The sequence below is a fragment of the Eulemur rufifrons genome, chromosome 9, assembly GCF_041146395.1.
Source record: "Eulemur rufifrons isolate Redbay chromosome 9, OSU_ERuf_1, whole genome shotgun sequence".
NCBI lineage: Eukaryota > Metazoa > Chordata > Mammalia > Primates > Lemuridae > Eulemur > Eulemur rufifrons.
The window spans coordinates 16,570,962-16,588,449 of NC_090991.1; the positions used below are offsets into that span (position 1 = coordinate 16,570,962).

General features: G+C 37.5%; 1 protein-coding gene and 2 non-coding genes across 4 annotated transcripts in view; all 3 read left to right on the forward strand.

The window, feature by feature from the left end:
• The first annotated feature begins 224 nt into the window (after positions 1–224).
• The window catches only part of BLMH (bleomycin hydrolase), a 41,933-nt gene continuing 24,669 nt past the window's right edge, over positions 225–17,488 (forward strand). Inside the window, exons 1-6 of one of the 2 annotated variants that reach the window (XM_069483521.1) lie at positions 225–362; positions 676–873; positions 4,282–4,391; positions 5,221–5,362; positions 5,952–6,040; positions 8,663–8,755. In XM_069483521.1, the coding sequence (XP_069339622.1) occupies positions 350–362; positions 676–873; positions 4,282–4,391; positions 5,221–5,362; positions 5,952–6,040; positions 8,663–8,755 (645 nt within the window). In that variant the 5' untranslated portion in view covers positions 225–349. Of the gene's footprint in view, positions 363–672; positions 874–4,281; positions 4,392–5,220; positions 5,363–5,951; positions 6,041–8,662; positions 8,756–17,488 lie in introns of both variants that reach the window. The other variant, XM_069483520.1, reaches the window with a different exon arrangement.
• On the forward strand, positions 4,992–5,098 carry LOC138392704 (U6 spliceosomal RNA). Its single transcript, XR_011234989.1, has one exon. It is a non-coding gene; the product is annotated as a U6 spliceosomal RNA (small nuclear RNA).
• On the forward strand, positions 14,399–14,505 carry LOC138392684 (U6 spliceosomal RNA). The gene has a single exon (XR_011234970.1). It is a non-coding gene; the product is annotated as a U6 spliceosomal RNA (small nuclear RNA).

Sequence of the window (17,488 nt, forward strand, 5' to 3'; positions counted from 1 at the left end):
GGCGACCGTGCGGTTGGGAGCTGGGTCTGGAGCGACCTCGGGACACGCCCGGGCGGGGGCGCCGGCAGCACCCAGCACGTCAGCTAGGCCGCCCCCGTCGGCCCTCCCCCGGGCGGGGCCAGCCCCCGACAGCGCTGACTCAGCAACGCGAGGGGGGAGTTTTGTCCCTCCGCGGACCCCGTTTCTCTTGGCCTCAGCCTCCCCGCCGCCACTGAGCCGGTTTCCTTTTTCCGGCGCTCCGGGTGCGAGAGGCAAGTCCCGCCACCTAGACAGCAAGCCTCAGTGCAACCCCGGCCCTCGCCTGAGGACCCCGAAAACTACCGTTACCCCGCCGGGCAGCGTGGGCACCATGAGCAACGCGGGTGAGGCGCGGCTGTTCCCTGCCGGGGCTCTGCCGGGGTCCTCTCCGGAGGAGCTCAGCGGTACCCCGGAGGCCCGGCAGCGGGGAAGGCCGGGGGCTGGGGCTGGGGTCGATGGCAGAGATGGAGCTTTCTGGGCGGGCTGGAGCGGCCTGGAGAGAGACAGCTTCTTGGAGGAGAACGCCGATAAAGGGCTTTCCCGGTGCAGTTGTCACCTCAGGATGCGCTTAAGAAGTTGGACCCGGGATATGGGAGTCCCGGATCAGCCCTCTTCAGGCTCTTTTTGGTGTTAAAATCTTGTTTGGTCTCCCAGCAGGACTGAATTCGGAGAAGGTAGCTGCTCTGATTCAGAAACTGAATTCCGACTGCCAGTTCGTTCTTGCTCAGAATGTGGGGACTACTCACGACCTTCTGGACATCTGTCTGAAGAGAGCCACGGTACAGGGTACCCAGCATGTGTTCCAGCATGTTGTGCCTCAGGAGGGCAAGCCTGTCACCAACCAGAAGAGCTCAGGTGAGGTCTTAAACTTCTTGCATACTTTATTTGAACTTCTTGACACCGTCCCATTTTGTCTTACTTAAGAATGGCCCCACCGTGTCTTACTTAAGAATGGTCTTAGGGGAACAGATTTGTACTGAAAGAACTTGTAGTAAATTCCTAGAGAATAGGCACGGGTAAAGGTAGTTCTACGAACATTACCCGCGTGGCTTATTAACACATTTGGTTTGGGTACTAAAGTGACAAGTCCATGATCATACGTTTGAGTGTAATTCACTATATTCTGGCCTGACTTTAAGTGATTGTAACCATGTCTTGCGGATGTATGCTCATGATCACAAAACGGACAATGCAAAAATGTGCATATCTTAGAGGACTCCCCAGAGTTGCCCTGAAGGCCATATGCAAATGTATGAAACAGAAAAGAGATAATGTAATTCTATCAAAATGTCATCAAATGTAACTTTTAAATATGCTTCTTGGTTACAAGTGAAGCTAATGTGCTAATGGGCTCAGTTCCCACCAATAGACCAGTTTGTAATACAGAAAAGAATCCAATTCCCATGCCTTTCTGGTCAAGAAGTCTTGTTTTGCTATCTGCTATCTAGCACCATTGTCAGAAAAACAGCTACAGTGAAAGATCAGTTTTCCAGGATCTAAATATAAGGAGAACATTGTCACAACAAAATCGTACTAAAAGGATTTTTGAAAGTCTTAATCCGTTTAAAAACTATTCCTACTCTATATTGACAGAAAGCACATCAGTACTTGTAGAGAGCCAGTCAGAAGTCACAAAGTGTACATTTAACAAGGGTATATTTTATTGTATGTACGTTATACCTTAGTAAAGTGTATTTTTAAATTTTAAGGAAAAAGTCAAGACCTTACAATAATTAATGTTTTGCTATAGAGGAAAAGTGCTTGGGGTGGTATAAGCTCTCAGGCTACAAATGATTCCATTAGTAATGTCATAGTGGCCCTACAGAGTTTAGATTGCATTGACCTCTTAGGGAAAAGCCTGGAAATGCTAATTTGGAACGGGTCAGGTCTTATACATTCTATAGTGTCACTTTTATTTACAAAAAAATCCAAATAGCATTTGAGCTATGTACTTTATTTCCATTCAGTTTTCACATTAACAGTTCATCCAGATCCCCTCTGCTAGAAATATATAGTGTACAGAAGAGAGGTGGCATACAGATAAACCTAAGGTAAAGATGAATGATACTAGGGCATTAGCGGTTTTTCCAAAAACACTATAGTTACCTATTTTACACTTTTTTTCTTGTTACAAAGTTATTCCTGTTCAACGTAGAATATTTGTAAAACACCAAGTGAATATTTTCTGTATATCCCTCAGGTCTGTGTGTGTGTGTGCAATAATGGGTTGATACCTTACACATTGTTAGGTAATCTACCTACCTTTTTCACTTTCCAAAATACTGTGAATATATTTTTATATCGGTAAAAAGTTATGCCTAAATATAAGTAAAGGTTTTTCCCTCTGAATTTTCCTTCAGAAAACAGAGAATTACCCTACATTTAAGGCCTTACAAAAACCCTCATCATGGGCGTTCTCAGTTTATTTTGAAGTAGAAGTACAATTTGGAAAAGACATTACTCTGAAGTAATCACAAATCTATGTTAGTTTTGGATGCTTATGGAGATCATTTGTTTGAATCAGTTTTTTTAAAAGGCAATAAATTTGAACACAGTGTGTTCCTGGGACATGACCACATATGGAAATGTTGGCTATCATTGTAAATAGGCCTTTTAAAGATAATTTAAATCAGTACTGGAAGTGGTGACATTGTGGAGTTTGTGGTTATATACTGTAGGACAAATGAAGAATCTGATTGTATAATTGGTGCTTGGCATAAAATTTTCAGGGACAGCATCATGCATGGACTCAAAACATTGCTATGATTCAAACATACTAAATGAAAAAAGACAATGTGTTCTGATTGAAAGAGTGGATCTAAGGATGGCAGGTTGTATTTGAAGAGTATGAATCAGTGTGAAAATGAAATGTAAAAGTAGGAAAAACAGTGCTTCTAAATCAATTTTTTATGTTAACATGATTTTAAATATCTGTATATATTTAAATTACTAAATTAAATATTATAGGTGGACAGTTTGCTATTTCATCTGTATCTTTAAATGTTTATATAATCCAGTTAGCCAAATGCCTCACTTTTTTTTTTTTGACCCATCACTAGGAGAGTGGAGGACTAACTTAAGTTCACCCTATAATGAAGCATATACTGTATATTCCAGATTAAAAAACAGGGACTTTATAAAGCTTTTGCTAGGTATTGCCAAATTGTACGCAGGAATTTTGTGCCTATTTAGATCCCTATGCAGAATGATAACAATGCTTTTTTCCCCACGTCCTTGCCAATATTGGGCATTATCAATTAAAAAAAAAATGTCTCCCCACTTACCAGATGTCTTTTATGATGAACTTGAAAAAAATGTTTCTTTGCCGTTTATGTCTTCTTTGGCCACTGAATGATCTATTCGTGATCTCTGCTCATGTTTTTCTCGCAATTTCTTTTTCTAATGTGATTTTTTTAGGTGATTTGTAATGGATCCTTTTTATTTATTTATTTTTTTAAATTTTAGAGACAGGGTCTTACTCTTTTGCCCAGGCTGGGGCACAGTGACACAACTGTAGCTCACTGTAACCTCGCAGTTCTAGGCTTAAGCAATCCTCCCTCTTCAGCCTCTTGAGTAAGCTAGAATTAGTGTATGCCACTATGCCTGGCTAATTTAAAAAAAATTTTTGTAGAGATGTAGGCTATAGACCAGCCTATGTTGCCCAGGCTGGTCTTGAATTCCTGGCCTCAAGTGATCCTCCTGCCTCTGGGGTTATAGACATGAGCCACCATGCCGAGCACTGTATTGTTCTCTTACATGATATGTGAAGGGATTTTTTTTTTTTTTTTTTTTTAGCAGGGTCTCACTCTGTCTTCCAGGCTAGAGTACATTGATGCCATCATAGCTCACTGCAACCTTAAACTCCTGGGCTCAAGCCGATCCTCCTGCCTCAGCTTCCTGAGTAGCTGGAACTCCAGGCATGCACCACCGCACTTGGCTAATTTTTTTTAATTTTATTTTTTGTACAGATAAGGTCTTGTTATGTTGCTTAGGCTGGTCTCAAACTCCTGACCTCAAGCAATTGGCTCCCAAAGTGCTAGCAACTGTGGCCGGCCAGATTTTTATTTATTTGTTAAAGATGTTAGCTTCGCATATATATTACAAATAATAATTACTACCTTTCTTTTTTTGTTTTGTTCTTAATCTTTCTGCTCTTTCTCATTTAGTCTTGAATTGTCCAAATCTTGTCATGGGTTCATTGTTGGAGCAATGTAATCTGTGTGAACACTCATCATAATTTCTTGATCTGCTTTTTTATTTCAGGGCGATGCTGGATCTTTTCTTGTCTGAATGTTATGAGACTTCCATTCATGAAAAAATTAAATATTGAAGAATTTGAGTTTAGTCAGTCTTACCTGTTTTTCTGGGACAAGGTATGGGACTGATCTGGCAAGATTTTTTTGTTTTGATATCAACCTTTGTAGGGACTGCCTCTTCATTTCTTGCTTTTCCAGTTGTAGTCTGTCCTTTCATTATAGGTGGGACACCTTTTATTCTTATTTCCAAAATCTCAAAAATTGACTGTTTTCAAAGGTAGAACTGCTCTTGGTAGGTAGGTGGCTACTTTTTACAATGAAGTGATAAGTCTACTGACTCACCTTACTGCTTGCTTGTTTCTTTATTTAAAATTTAAAATTTTATTTTCAATAATTTCCCATTTTAGCATCTTTATTTAGATTATTTGGTCTTTTCTAGAACCTACTTCCCCTTCTCTGGCAGTACTTGTCTGAAAATCAGCAAATAATTTTATTTCATTTTTTAATCTTTCAAATATATATTATATGTGTCCATTAGATGTTTATTGATTGAAGACTAAATATCAGGTTTTGTTTTAGTATTGGAATGTATGCACTGTATACATATACACAATATATTGAAGTATATACACAGGTATAAGAAGAAACTTTAAATATTCTTACGAAGCCAAATACTCATATTTAATTATCAATTTTAATTTAAAAATATCTAGTATGGTGTTTGTTTCATCATCACTTATACCAAAATTGGAATGATACAGAGATGATTAGCATGGCTCCTATACAAGGATGATATGCAAATTCGTGAAGTGTTTCATATTTTAAAAAAGAGAAAAACACCATCATGTTGAGTCCATGGTAATTCCGTGACTCCCATTCTGTCAACGATGTCAGTAAGTTATTGGCTCTCTTTTCCTTTAATTTTATTTAACTTCCTTTACTCTAGGTTGAACGCTGTTATTTCTTCTTGAATGCTTTTGTGGACACAGCCCAGAAAAAGGAGCCTGAGGATGGGAGACTGGTGCAGTATTTGCTTATGAACCCCGCAAATGATGGTGGGCAATGGGATATGCTTGTCAATATTGTTGGTAAGAGCCTTTCTTTAATGGAACTGAAACTCCACATGATTGAGCAAGGCTCTGTAGTTAGGTGTAGGCCACTTCTTTGGCTTTCTTTGGCGGTTAAGTACAGAGCAGAATTGGTCTCCAAGAAGGATATTTAGTTAGCTCTAAGAACCTTTAGAGGTTCACATTCTCACCTATAAAGTGCCTTTCTTAAATCAGGAGTAAGGAGATAGATACTGTAAAGGGTGGGTTGGAGAAGAAAAGACAGTGTTAAGTAGAAGTAACTTTCCATAAAAACGCATATCTCCTGTCCACTGACGTAATCAAGAAACACATTAAAACTGCAACCATTTGAAAATGTCCTCATTCAAAACGTTGTCTTTTGTGGAAACCTCATCATGCTGAGCACTTAACAAAGTATGATAAATAAAAAGAATAGAATTAATTCTAAGAGAGATAAATATGCACATTAGAAACCTGTTTAATAATATGAAGTATAAGATTTTCTGAATTAAAATTGCCCATTTTTTAAAGCAGGTGCTATTTTTGCCAAGGTTTCTAATACTGGAGTATACTTTTACCTTATTGAATACTAAAATTTGTTTTCTCTTAGAAAAATATGGTGTTGTCCCTAAGAAATGCTTCCCTGAATCTTATACAACAGAAGCAACCAGAAGGATGAATGATATTCTGAATCACAAGGTACAGTATATGGAGCAGGGTGGAGTTTAGTTTACTGTGCTTACCTTAAAACTTCTGGCCAGGCTTGGTGGCTCATGCCTGTAATCCTAGGACTTTGGGAGGCCAAGGCAGGAGGATCACTTGAAGCCAGGAGTTCAAGACTAGCCTGAGCAACATAGTGAGACCCCCGTCTTTTCAAAAAATACAAAATCTAGTCAGGTGTGGTGACATTCACCTGTAGACCCAGCTATTTGGGAGGCTGAGCCAGGAGGATTGGCTTGAGCCCAGGAGTTTGAGGTTGTGTTAACAAACCCACAAGGAGGGGGGCTTCAATGCTGCTGCCACACAGAAAGCCAATTACTGAGACAATGAGCATTGTCAAGGAAGGAAGGATTTATTGTAGAAGACACGTCTGCTGGGAGTGGGAAGTTATGAACTGCCTCAAATCTGCTTCCCCAGCCGACAGGGTCAGGGAGTTTTCTTGGAGGTGAAATGAATAATGCATGAGAGGAGTGAGCATCATTATATCATTACATGGAGCTCAATACATCATGACACAGAGTTTAGAGCACACAGTGAGGAATCATGCCAGTACATATGTTCCATGATCAAAAAATGGCTTTTCAGTCCCTCCCAGGTTGGGGATTTTAGTATTATAATGAGCTAGGAGTTAATATTGGTCATTTTTTTAGCCTTGTGAGCAAGCTCAGTGGGTCTTTGGGCACGATCTGTGGTAGAGTATCACTTATATTGTCTTCTCCAGAGAAACAGGTGGTATGAGGCTTTGTAGTTATCTCGTGGCTGCAAGGAGGTTTCCCATTTCTAGGAAAGAAACTCAAAAGAAAATGCATTAATGCAACAGAAAGTTATAAAGTTCTGGTCAGCAAATATTACTTGTCTGGGAACTTGAAACATAAGAGAACTACAAAAAAAGACTATTACAAGTTTTTTTGTTTATGAAGCCGATTACAGTTGCAGTGAGCTATGATGACACCACTGCACTCTAGCATGGGTGATGGAGGAAAATGCTGTCTCAAAAAGAAAAACCAAAAAACTTCTGATTTTTTTTTAAAGGAGTTCCTGGGTATTTCAGTGTACACAGTTTATGTACAAGATAGCTACTGATGTCAGTGTCTGTCAAAAGCAATTTAGCTACATATTAACCTTAAAAATAATTGAAATTAAAGGATTTTTTTCTTTTAAAAAACTTCCACTTTTATTTCTGTTGATTTTAATGTTTTCTTAGGCATACTCAGGAAAATTCGTTCCATACCCAATTAATATGAGTCACAGACACTGAGTGCTGTGTCTCTCACATGGTTCTAGTATTGCTGGACTGGGACTGCCTTATGCACTAGTAAAATCAAAAAGAAGTATTTGCAAGACTCCCTCAAAGAGTATGCTGCATTCTGAGACTTCCTTAGGCCACATCAATGTTGTTTATCCACCCACTAAATATTTGAAGTAGTCACTGAACTGCTTTTTATTGCTTCAGTTATCTTAATGAATCATTCTTCTCTACATAACCCATTTTCCCAAGGAGGATTATAAATCCTACGGGATGCTGCTCTGCTAGCCAGGCCTCTTTTTTGATAACTTGGAGTTGCCAGAATCTACTGTCTTGATCTATGGGGCTAAAATTGGATTTGTCATCCCTGGAAGAAAGATTACATTTTAAAATAAAGTATAAATGTGTTTCCCCCATATTAAAAGTAGTTTATTTTCTACCCTGGAAACTCTGGGAATTTTTATCCAAAGGCTAAAAAGATAATTAATAGTATAGCATTGGATTCTCTTTCTTTTTTTTTTTTTTTTTTGGAGACAGGGTTTTGGTCTGTCTCCCAGGCTTGAGTGCAGTGGCATGATCATAGCTCACTGCAACCTCAAACTCCTGGGCTCAAGCAATCATCCTAGCTCACCCTCCCGAGTAGCTAGGACTACAGGCAGGTACCACCACACCTGGCTAATTTTTAAAATTTTTTGTAGAGACAGTCTCGCTGTGTTGCCCAGGCTGGTCACAAATTCCTGAGCTCAAGCGATCCTCCTGCCTCAGCCTCCCAAAGTACTACAATTACAGGCGTGAGCCACCACATCGGGCCTGGATTCCATTTTGAGTGGGAGCAAGATCCTCTTTAGCATTATGGTTAAATTTCAGACTCACCTTTATCTTGGGCATTTCTTAAAATTGAAAGCAGCAAAAATGAAACCTATATTGGGGGTTGGCATAACCATAGTCATAGTGATTTGGCAGAGAAGTTGTGGACAACTATGAAAATTCTAAATAAAAATCTGTTAGAGTGACTTAGTGGCATAATCATTTTGTCTCCTGCTTTTTCTAAGAGTGGTAGGCATTATAGGATCAGATGTTTTCCCTGTGTCCAGGCACATAATGTCACATTTGCAGAGCAAGAGCAGTTCCATCTAGTATTCTTTGGAAATAATCTATATCTTTTCTCCTTATGAAAAGTATCTTTAGCTATGTGTTTAAGTAGACTAGTTGGGGAAAAACACATTTGTTTTTATGAACTTTGTCATGAGTCTTGGCTGAATTATACTTCAAAATAGAACAAGCATTGATCTGTTAGGCTCATTGACAATTGAATTTGGGTAACTATTGAAGTGCTGAATAAGTTTCTGTTGTAGATGAGAGAATTCTGTATACGACTGCGGAACCTCGTACACAGTGGAGCAACCAAAGGAGAAATTTCAGCCACGCAGGACATCATGATGGAGGAGGTAATGGCAATTATTTGAATTTTTTGTGACCCTTCTCAAGAACTCTCAGAATATTCCCATCTGTTAAACTAATGATTAGGAAGCATAGGCATTGCAATGAATGTTTAATTGAATTGAAAGTTACTTATTTTACAGGGCTGAAAAAAACGAACTTTAAACTTCTTTTCCATTTTTGTATAAGACTTGTACTTAGGTTTTCTAATTTCTGTTTTAGTGGTTTATATAATCATTCTTTTATTCATTTCATAAATATTGACCACTGTCTATGAGTTTGGCACTGGAGAAACAAAGATGAGAACAGCATAGTCTCTGCTCTCAAGGAGCTCAGTCTTTTAGAAAAAGAAAACACATATATAATTATAATAAATCCTGTGCTGGGTGTGTAAAAAATGAATTGGTGGTCATTGAGAAGGGAATGATTAATTCATTGAGCTAAATCTTACATAAGACATTTGAACCAACTCTTCAAAGAGCAGCAGGAGTTTATCAGGCAGATAAAAAGGGAAGACCATTCTAAGCAAAGGGAATTGTATATATAGGGACATGAACAAAGGTACAACCTTCACGAACTAGTGTAGCTGAAACATAACTTTCATCAGTATGACTGGTAGCAAATTAAGCTAGAAAGGCAGGGATGTAAGGGATCTTGGGTAGATGCCAGAACTTTTGGCTTTATTCTGTAAGAATAAAGATAGGGAGCTATAGCTGTTATAGCTGTTAGAATAATGTATGTGAAAACATTTTGGAAAACTTAAAAAGCACTAAACAAATAGAAGATGGTAATATTATTTATTATCAAGGCAGTTAGGAATATTGTTACTACTGCTATCCATATCCAGAATGAATATGCATAAGACTATGAAGTTGCTTTGAGAAAAGAATAAACATTTCCTTTTTTCAGCCAATGGGGCCATTAGTAGGCCTCCTTCCACGAATGTGTGGAGTTAAAATGGCTTACTTTTTATTTATTTATTTTTTTTACTGCAATGAAAAACACTCTAATGCTTCACTCATGTTTTTCTTTAAATGTCAGAGAGGCAGTATAGTGGAGTAGTTGAAAGTGTGGTCTCTGGAGTAGGACTTTCTGATTTCTGGTCTTTTCATTACTTAACAGCCATGTGTCTTGTGACAAGTTCCTTAAGTTCTCAAGTCTCAGTTTGTTCATATGACACATGTCTAGCCCAGTACTTGACACAGTAGATATTTCTTAAATATTTGTTGAGTTGATGAATGCAGAGATTTCATTTACCAAATGAATTATCTTAATTTAAATTCACTCATATTTACGTCTTTCTTTACTTCATAAATTCCTATGGAAGAATGGTATCTTAGTGTAGCAGGACAAAACAGGCTTTGGAGTCATACATGGGTTTAAATTCTGGCTCTGTCACTTAACAGCCTATGATCTTGAGATTCAGTTTGGGATTTAAAATAGGTTTCTCATTGGATTTTTTGAGGACCAAACAAGGAATTAAATATAAGCATACAAGGCATGGTGTCTTTTTCTCTCCTACTCCTACTTCAGAAAAATAGTAAGGTACCACTTTACCAAGTCCTGAGTGTAAGGTTTTTGGATGGTCGGCACCAGAGAAAGAAAGATGAGCAGAGTAGAAAGGGGTAAGCAAGGAGGCTTTATTTGAGCGCTGAGGGCTCCCGGGTGAGGGTAACGGGTCCCAAGAGAGGGGCCCGAGAAGTTGCACCGCCCAGAAGTTTTGTGTGGGCTTATATATGTTTTAGAGCTGGGGGATGGGGGTTTCTTTGGCGGGAAGAGTTAGGAATTTTCCCTTAGGGTTTTAGGTTGGGTATTGAGAACTAGGAGGGGCTGGTGGTATGTATAGATTCCAGGAACGAAGACCCTTATCCAGGTGTGGTTAACTTAACTGAGCCCTGTAGGCATTGTTTTCGGCTTCTTCTTTTTTTCATTAGGGAGGGGAGGGGTGCCTGCCACCAGCCTTACACTAAGTATGGATGTTTTATAGAATTATTTACTTACTGTTTCTACCTAAACTGTTTACCACAGACTTCTGTGTGGTAGGTTTTTAAATTTTTACAATCCCTCAAATGACTCCTCTTTATTGAGCCTGACTCTTTGGTAACAAAGAGTCTAGCTGTGGTTTTAAAGCCACAAATTAGTACACAAATTGTAGGCAAGTCAAAATAATGACTTAAATGAACAGCCATGAAGTTCAGATAGCTTTGAATAAAATGTGTTTATGCTAAAGGCATTCTTTCTGAGAGAAGTGAAGTACAGATTGCTTGTTGAGATGACAGAGAAGGCAGATCTGTTTTAGAAATATGTAGTCTTTTATATTGCAATGTTTTCTCAGTATGTCCACTCTTCTTTTAGCCTCCAGATCCCCTAAGAATTATTAATGTATTCTCTACTGAAACCCTGTCTGTCAAAAAGAAAACATAGCTGGGTGCAGTGGTGCGTGCCTGTAGTCCCAGCTGCTTGGGAGGCTGAGGCAAGAGGATCACTTGAGCCCAGGACTTTTGAGTCTAGCCTGGGCAACATAGTGAATCCCCCCTCACTTCCAACCCTAGTCTCTTAAACAAAAACATAAAACAAAGACAAAAAAACAATATTTGTCAGAATTGCTTGAGGCCAGGAATTCAAGGCTAGCCTGGGCAGTGTAGTGAGACTCTGTCTCTAAAAATGTATATGTAAAAAATGATATACAGACCAGGCGCGGTGGCTCACACCTGTAATCCTAGCACTCTGGGAGGCTGAGGCAGGTGGATCGTTTGAGTTCAGGAGTTCGAGACCAGCCTGAGCAAGAGCAAGACCCCATCTCTACTAAAAAAAAAAAAAAAAAAAAAAAATAGAAAGAAATTAGCTGGACAACTAAAAATATATAAAAAAAATTAGCCAGGCATGGTGGCACATGCCTGTAGTCCCGGCTACTCAGGAGGCTGAGGCGGTAGGATTGTTTGAGCCCAGGAGTTTGAGGTTTCTGTGAGCTAGGCTGATGCCACAGCACTCTAGCCCAGGCAACAGAGTGAGAGTCTGTCTAAAAAAAAAAGAAAAAAATGATATACATTAAAAATTCTTCTTTCACCCTATTCTCCTTCCTTCCAGTTCCTGTGCCACTCCGAAATTAGTTTTATGTCATTTCTGTTATTAGTGTTAGTTGTCCTTCTAGAAATCTTTACTTTTTCAACAATCAAATACAAATATTTACTATTTTTCCCCTCCTGTTTTTGCAGAAATGGTAGAACATTATTCATATTGTTCTGCACCATGTTTTTTTTTTTACTTTCCATGTTTTGGAAATCTTTCCATATTGATACTTAAAGAGTTTCAGCGTTTAAAAAACCATTTTCATAGTATCCCATTGTCTGGGTGTACTATAATTAATTTAACTGGTCCCCTATTAATTAATGGACATTCTGATTTTTTCCAAACTTTTTCTATTAAAAAATACTGTAAAAAATAATCTCATACGTACATTGTTTTGCATATGTGCATATATACCTGTAGGTTACATTTCTACAAGTAGAATTTTTGAGTCAGAAAGAATATACAGGCTATGTTTGGTGGCTCACACCTGTAATCCTAGCACTATGGGAGGCCAAGGTGGGAGGATTGTTTGAGGTCAGGAGTTCAAGATCAGCCTCAGCAGGGAGACCTCATCTCTACAAAAAAATAGAAAAATTAGCTGGTCGTGGTGGTGCATGCTTATAGTCCCAGCTACTTAGGCGGCTGAGGCAGGAAGATTGCTTGAGTCCAGGAGTTTGAGGTTGCAGTGAGCTATGATGATGCCACTGTGCTCTAGTCCAGGTGACAGAACAAGACCCTGTCAAAAAAAAAAAAAAAAGAAAAGAAAAGAATATGCGTTTGTAATTTTGATGTGTGATGCCAAATTATCCTGTGGATTTTACAATTTACACTCATTAGCAATGTCTGCTAGAACCTGTTTCCCTTTAGTTTTATCAAATAGTGTATTTATCAAACAATTGGGTTTCTGCCAATCTGACAAACTATGCTATCTCACTGGTTTAATTTATATTTTTCTTATTTTGATTGGGGCTGAGCATCATTTCTGTGAACTGTCTATTCCTATCCTTTACAAATTTCTTTCTTGGTCTTTTATCGGTTTCTAGATACTCCTTATATATTATAGAAAGCCTTTTGTGATATGAGCTACAAATGTTTCCCCAGTTTTTTGTTTTTTTTTTTATCTATGATATATGCTTTTTTGATTTGCTGAATATTTCATTCTTATACAGTCAAAATCAAAATCTTTACAGTTTTCAATTAGGCTTTTCCCACTCTGATTATATAATAATTCTTCTTTCTCTTCTAATGCTTATAGGGTTTTGATAGTTATATTTGAATCTCTGATCCAGTTGGAATTTATCCTGGCATAGGGCATGTGATATGAATCTAATTTTTTTTCCAGATGGCTACTTAGTTGATTCACACCTTTCTTGAATAGTCCATCCTCTCCCTACATCTTAATTTGAGATGCATCTTTATCATATGTAAAGCCCCTGAACTTTTACTTTTGTTCTTTTAGTCTGTTTATTCATGTGCCAATAACTCTGTTTTAATTACTGAGGCTTTTTATAATATTTTAATATTTGTAAGACTGGTCCCATCTCACTGTTCTTTTATTTTCTTGGCTAAATAATTTTGTTTGACATATAAGTTATAGCATCTCTACTTTTAAAAGCTTCTGGTTAAGATCTGATTAAGATTCTTGTTAAGATATACTGCTTCTAAGAAATAACATTTTCCAGTATGGTCTTTCACTTTTAGATTGTGGAAGAGAAAAGGGAATTATTCTTTTGACAGCCTTAGGGGATATCCCCAACTCTGAAAAAGGGACTAAACTATCCCCTGAGGTTCTTAAAGGAAATAGATTATATTCATATATTTTTACTAAATAGGTATAGTAAGCAATAAAACCAATAAGCATTTATACCAAAGACCCTCTTTGAAAATCCTCAAGTAATATTAACAAAATGTTTAAACTTAGTCTCTTTTAAGTATCCTAGAGCTGGAAGCTGACCACATTCCTTCAGAAATGAAAACTTCACATCTCTAAAACAACATAAATTCTCAATTAAAGCAAAGGTGAATTGTGTATCATGTTTCTTACAACTCTAAATACATTTTACATCATTATCTGTCATGAGAACCCAAGTATAATGAAGCTCTTATTCCTTAATTTTGTCAACTATCCCCATTTAGATAGTCTTCACTGGATCTCAAGTTTCATTTCTTTTTCTTAGCCCATTGAGGAACAGAACTGTTTTGAAAAAAAAAAAATTCCATTTTTTCTATTACAATTTAGTGACTTGTGTTCAATGTCCAGTATCGTTTTTTGTCCTGAATGCCAAGTACCTCTTGTGAGAAGCAGGTGACACTCCTCTGTTGCCCACCAGAGAGCAGACTTGGCTATCCAAAGCTCACTACCAGTTTTGTACCTGTGGGAATAGGGAATGTTATTTCAGAACAGCAGAGTCTCTTATCAATAAAATATAGTATCAGGGCCCTGGAGATTATACTTTGGAGAACTTTTTAAACATTGGAACTCATATAACTAGCTGTTGTTATTTGGCTCAGAGCCAAATATTCCTTCCAAAGTATTACAGACTGACTTAAATATGAATGACTGGATAATTTATAGTCATGGTGTGCTCGCTTCAGCAGCACATATGCTAAAATTGGAATGATACAGACAAGATTAGCATGGCCCCTGCTCAAGGATGACACACAAATTCATGAAGTGTTCCATATTTTTTAAATCAAAAAAAATTTATAGTCATGGTAAACAAACAGTATATATAAAACAAAGCAACATGTCTCAAGTTAGCAGGGTTTTACTAGAATCTAAGAGAAAGAAGTGTCACCCTTAGCCTCGTTTATGCTTTAAACATATCTTTGATAAAATTCAGATTTATAAGACATATGCAATAGGGTGTAGTATTATCTTACAAAAGGATTCACCATATAATTCATATAGATAGCAGAAATGCAGATTTCCTCTAGTGCATTTTTTAGAAGGAGGATGATCTTAACTCTTTTTACCTCAGATAGGGAGTCGAATACTTAATAAGGTATTCTATAATTATAGTGTAAAACATTCATATTTATCTTTACAGTATGCTTAAAACTAAACAGAAATTCGCTTAGTTGTCTTAATCTTCACTGACCTGGCCTTAGCCTGCCCCTTTTTTTGGCCAGGGCCAGGCTGCTCTAGATTCACCACGCTTAGATAACTGAGACTTGATCAAAATGATTCTGCTGATATGTACATACGTGTGTGACAACAAATTGCTAGTTGAAAATATACATCATTTAAGTCTATAAAACCTTCATAATCCAAGTGTATACTAACTAAACACCTTCATTATCTTGACCATAGTTACCAGTGGCAGTGTCTTCCTCATAATGACAGATTCCTAAAGTTGACATTTGTAGCCTTGGTGCTGAGCAAATACAAAATGACTTTCTATTCCATGTGAATCTCAAACAGCTCGTTAATCCATGGCTAGAGTAACTCAATTAGAGTTGTTTGTATGATGCCCTGCCTCTTCTGTGCTAGAAACCAACCTGCAAATGATACAACATTAAAAGAGAGGTAAGGGCCAGCTGTTCAGGCTCGTAAAACACACAGTAAATCCTAATAAAGGAAGGTTCTCTCTTGGAAAACAGAACAAAACAAATGACAGGCAATCATAACCTCTTCTGTAAGTTAACCTGCTTCTGTTAAGATAGTAGAATCACAGCAATAAAGAACAAATTCCTCATGCCCACAGCAACATGGGTGAATCTCACAGACATTATGTGAACCAAAGGAAGCCAAACACAAAAGAGAATATGCTCTGTGATTCCATTTATATGAAGTTAAAGAACGGGCAAAATTAATAAATGGTTATAGAAGTCAAAATGGTAGTTATTTGGGGAAGTTGTGGGTTATTACCTAAAAAGAAGCTAGGGAACCTCCAGAACTCTGGAAATTTTCTGTATATTTATTTATCTGAATGGTGGTTACATGGGTATATACATGTTTTGTAAAAATTGAACTGTATACTTAAGATTAGTCCACTTTACATACTTACTGAACATATGTTATACCTAAGTAAAAGAGTAAGGAAAAGAAATTAGGTCATAGAGTTTGGATTTGTTGTGGGAAGTAATAGGTAAGCATTATTGGATCTTCAACAGGGAAGTGATTTAAAGACAGTGGTGCTTCTAAAATTATGTATCCTGTGGTGATGTGGAGGATAGAACAATGTACAGATCAGCTAGTATATCCAGATCATATGCCCAGCACTGTGCTTGATGCTATAGGGAACACAAAATAACTATGACCTGGGTCCCTGTCCTTAAGAAGATTATGTTTTGTGGGAGACAAGTTTTATGAAATGGTAAATTCATGGTGTTTTGGAAATAGCACTGAAGTCAAACATGAGTTCAGTTTCTAACTCTGCCATGTGCTGGCTTCAGGCAAACTGTTTATTTCTCTGAACTTTGGTTTCCTTATCTGTAAAATGAGGGTAGTATCTTTGTTGAGAGGATTAAGAGATATGGTAGTCAAAGATTGTAGTACAGTACAGTAGACAGTAAATTTTCCCTTTTTAACACATGTTGCCAAGGAGTAATACTTTGGGGGGAGGTATAGCATGTGACTTTAGTTCAGACTGTGGTCTGCCACTTAGTGGCTATGTGATCTTAAGTAAGTTACTTAATTTCTTAATTTCTTTGAGGCTCAGTCTCTTCTGGGAGTGGGAAAAAAGAGGAGGGGGCAGGGGGAATTACTCCTTGAGAGATTGTTATGAGAATTAAGTGAACTTAGCAGATACATGGTACCTAGCACAAAATAGGCACACTTAATAAATGTATTTCTCTTTAATGTAATAGCATATATAAATGTATGATGCAAATAATGCAGATAATAGGTGCTGAGATTAGATCTGGGTAGAGAAGGAAGAGGCAGAATATAGTGTAATATTTTTTAAAAGACATGAGGAAATTTGATATAGAAGAGAAAGTACTTTCTATATTCTGACCTTGTAGAAGGTGTATCTTTTTCTACTTCTATTTTTGTATTTCTATAAAATGAAAATAATATAAAATATATCCTTGGATTGTAATGATGTTAACTTGAAGATACTGCAAGGTCATTAGAAAATATGTTATTGACTCACAACCCAAAAAAATGGTGCCTTACTATTAAAGTTACTTCTCTTCTAAGTTTGAGGTTATAATGAGCTGTGATCACACCACTGCACTTCAGCCTAGGTGACGGAATGAGACCTTGTCTCTAAAAAAAATTAAAAAAAAAAAGTTACTCCTTTTCTAATAATACTTTTAACAGGCATTGTCATCCAAGCTCCAACTGAAAAGTTAATGGCTTTTCTATAAGTAGAGACCGTTGTCACAATCAAAGGAAAACCTCAGTGCATAAAGGGAAGGAGAAATCCATTTATAAAATACGTCATTATTTGTTACTTGAAAAATTATCAGCAAAGTAGCAACCCAGATCTTGTTGGGTTTCGATGGTAGGCAGTTTCTTGGCTAAGGAAATGTAATTTGCAGGACATGTACTAAGTACGAAATATTAACATTTTAGAATTGCATTGTTCACAGTGTTTATTTGAGAACTCACAAGTTGACTGATATCAAATCCTGGATGTCAGCTTTCCAATTTTTGAAACTGTATTAGATTTCTTGTGAAATTTCTGTCTTGAATTTAGCCACTAACTTCTTGTGTTTCCCAA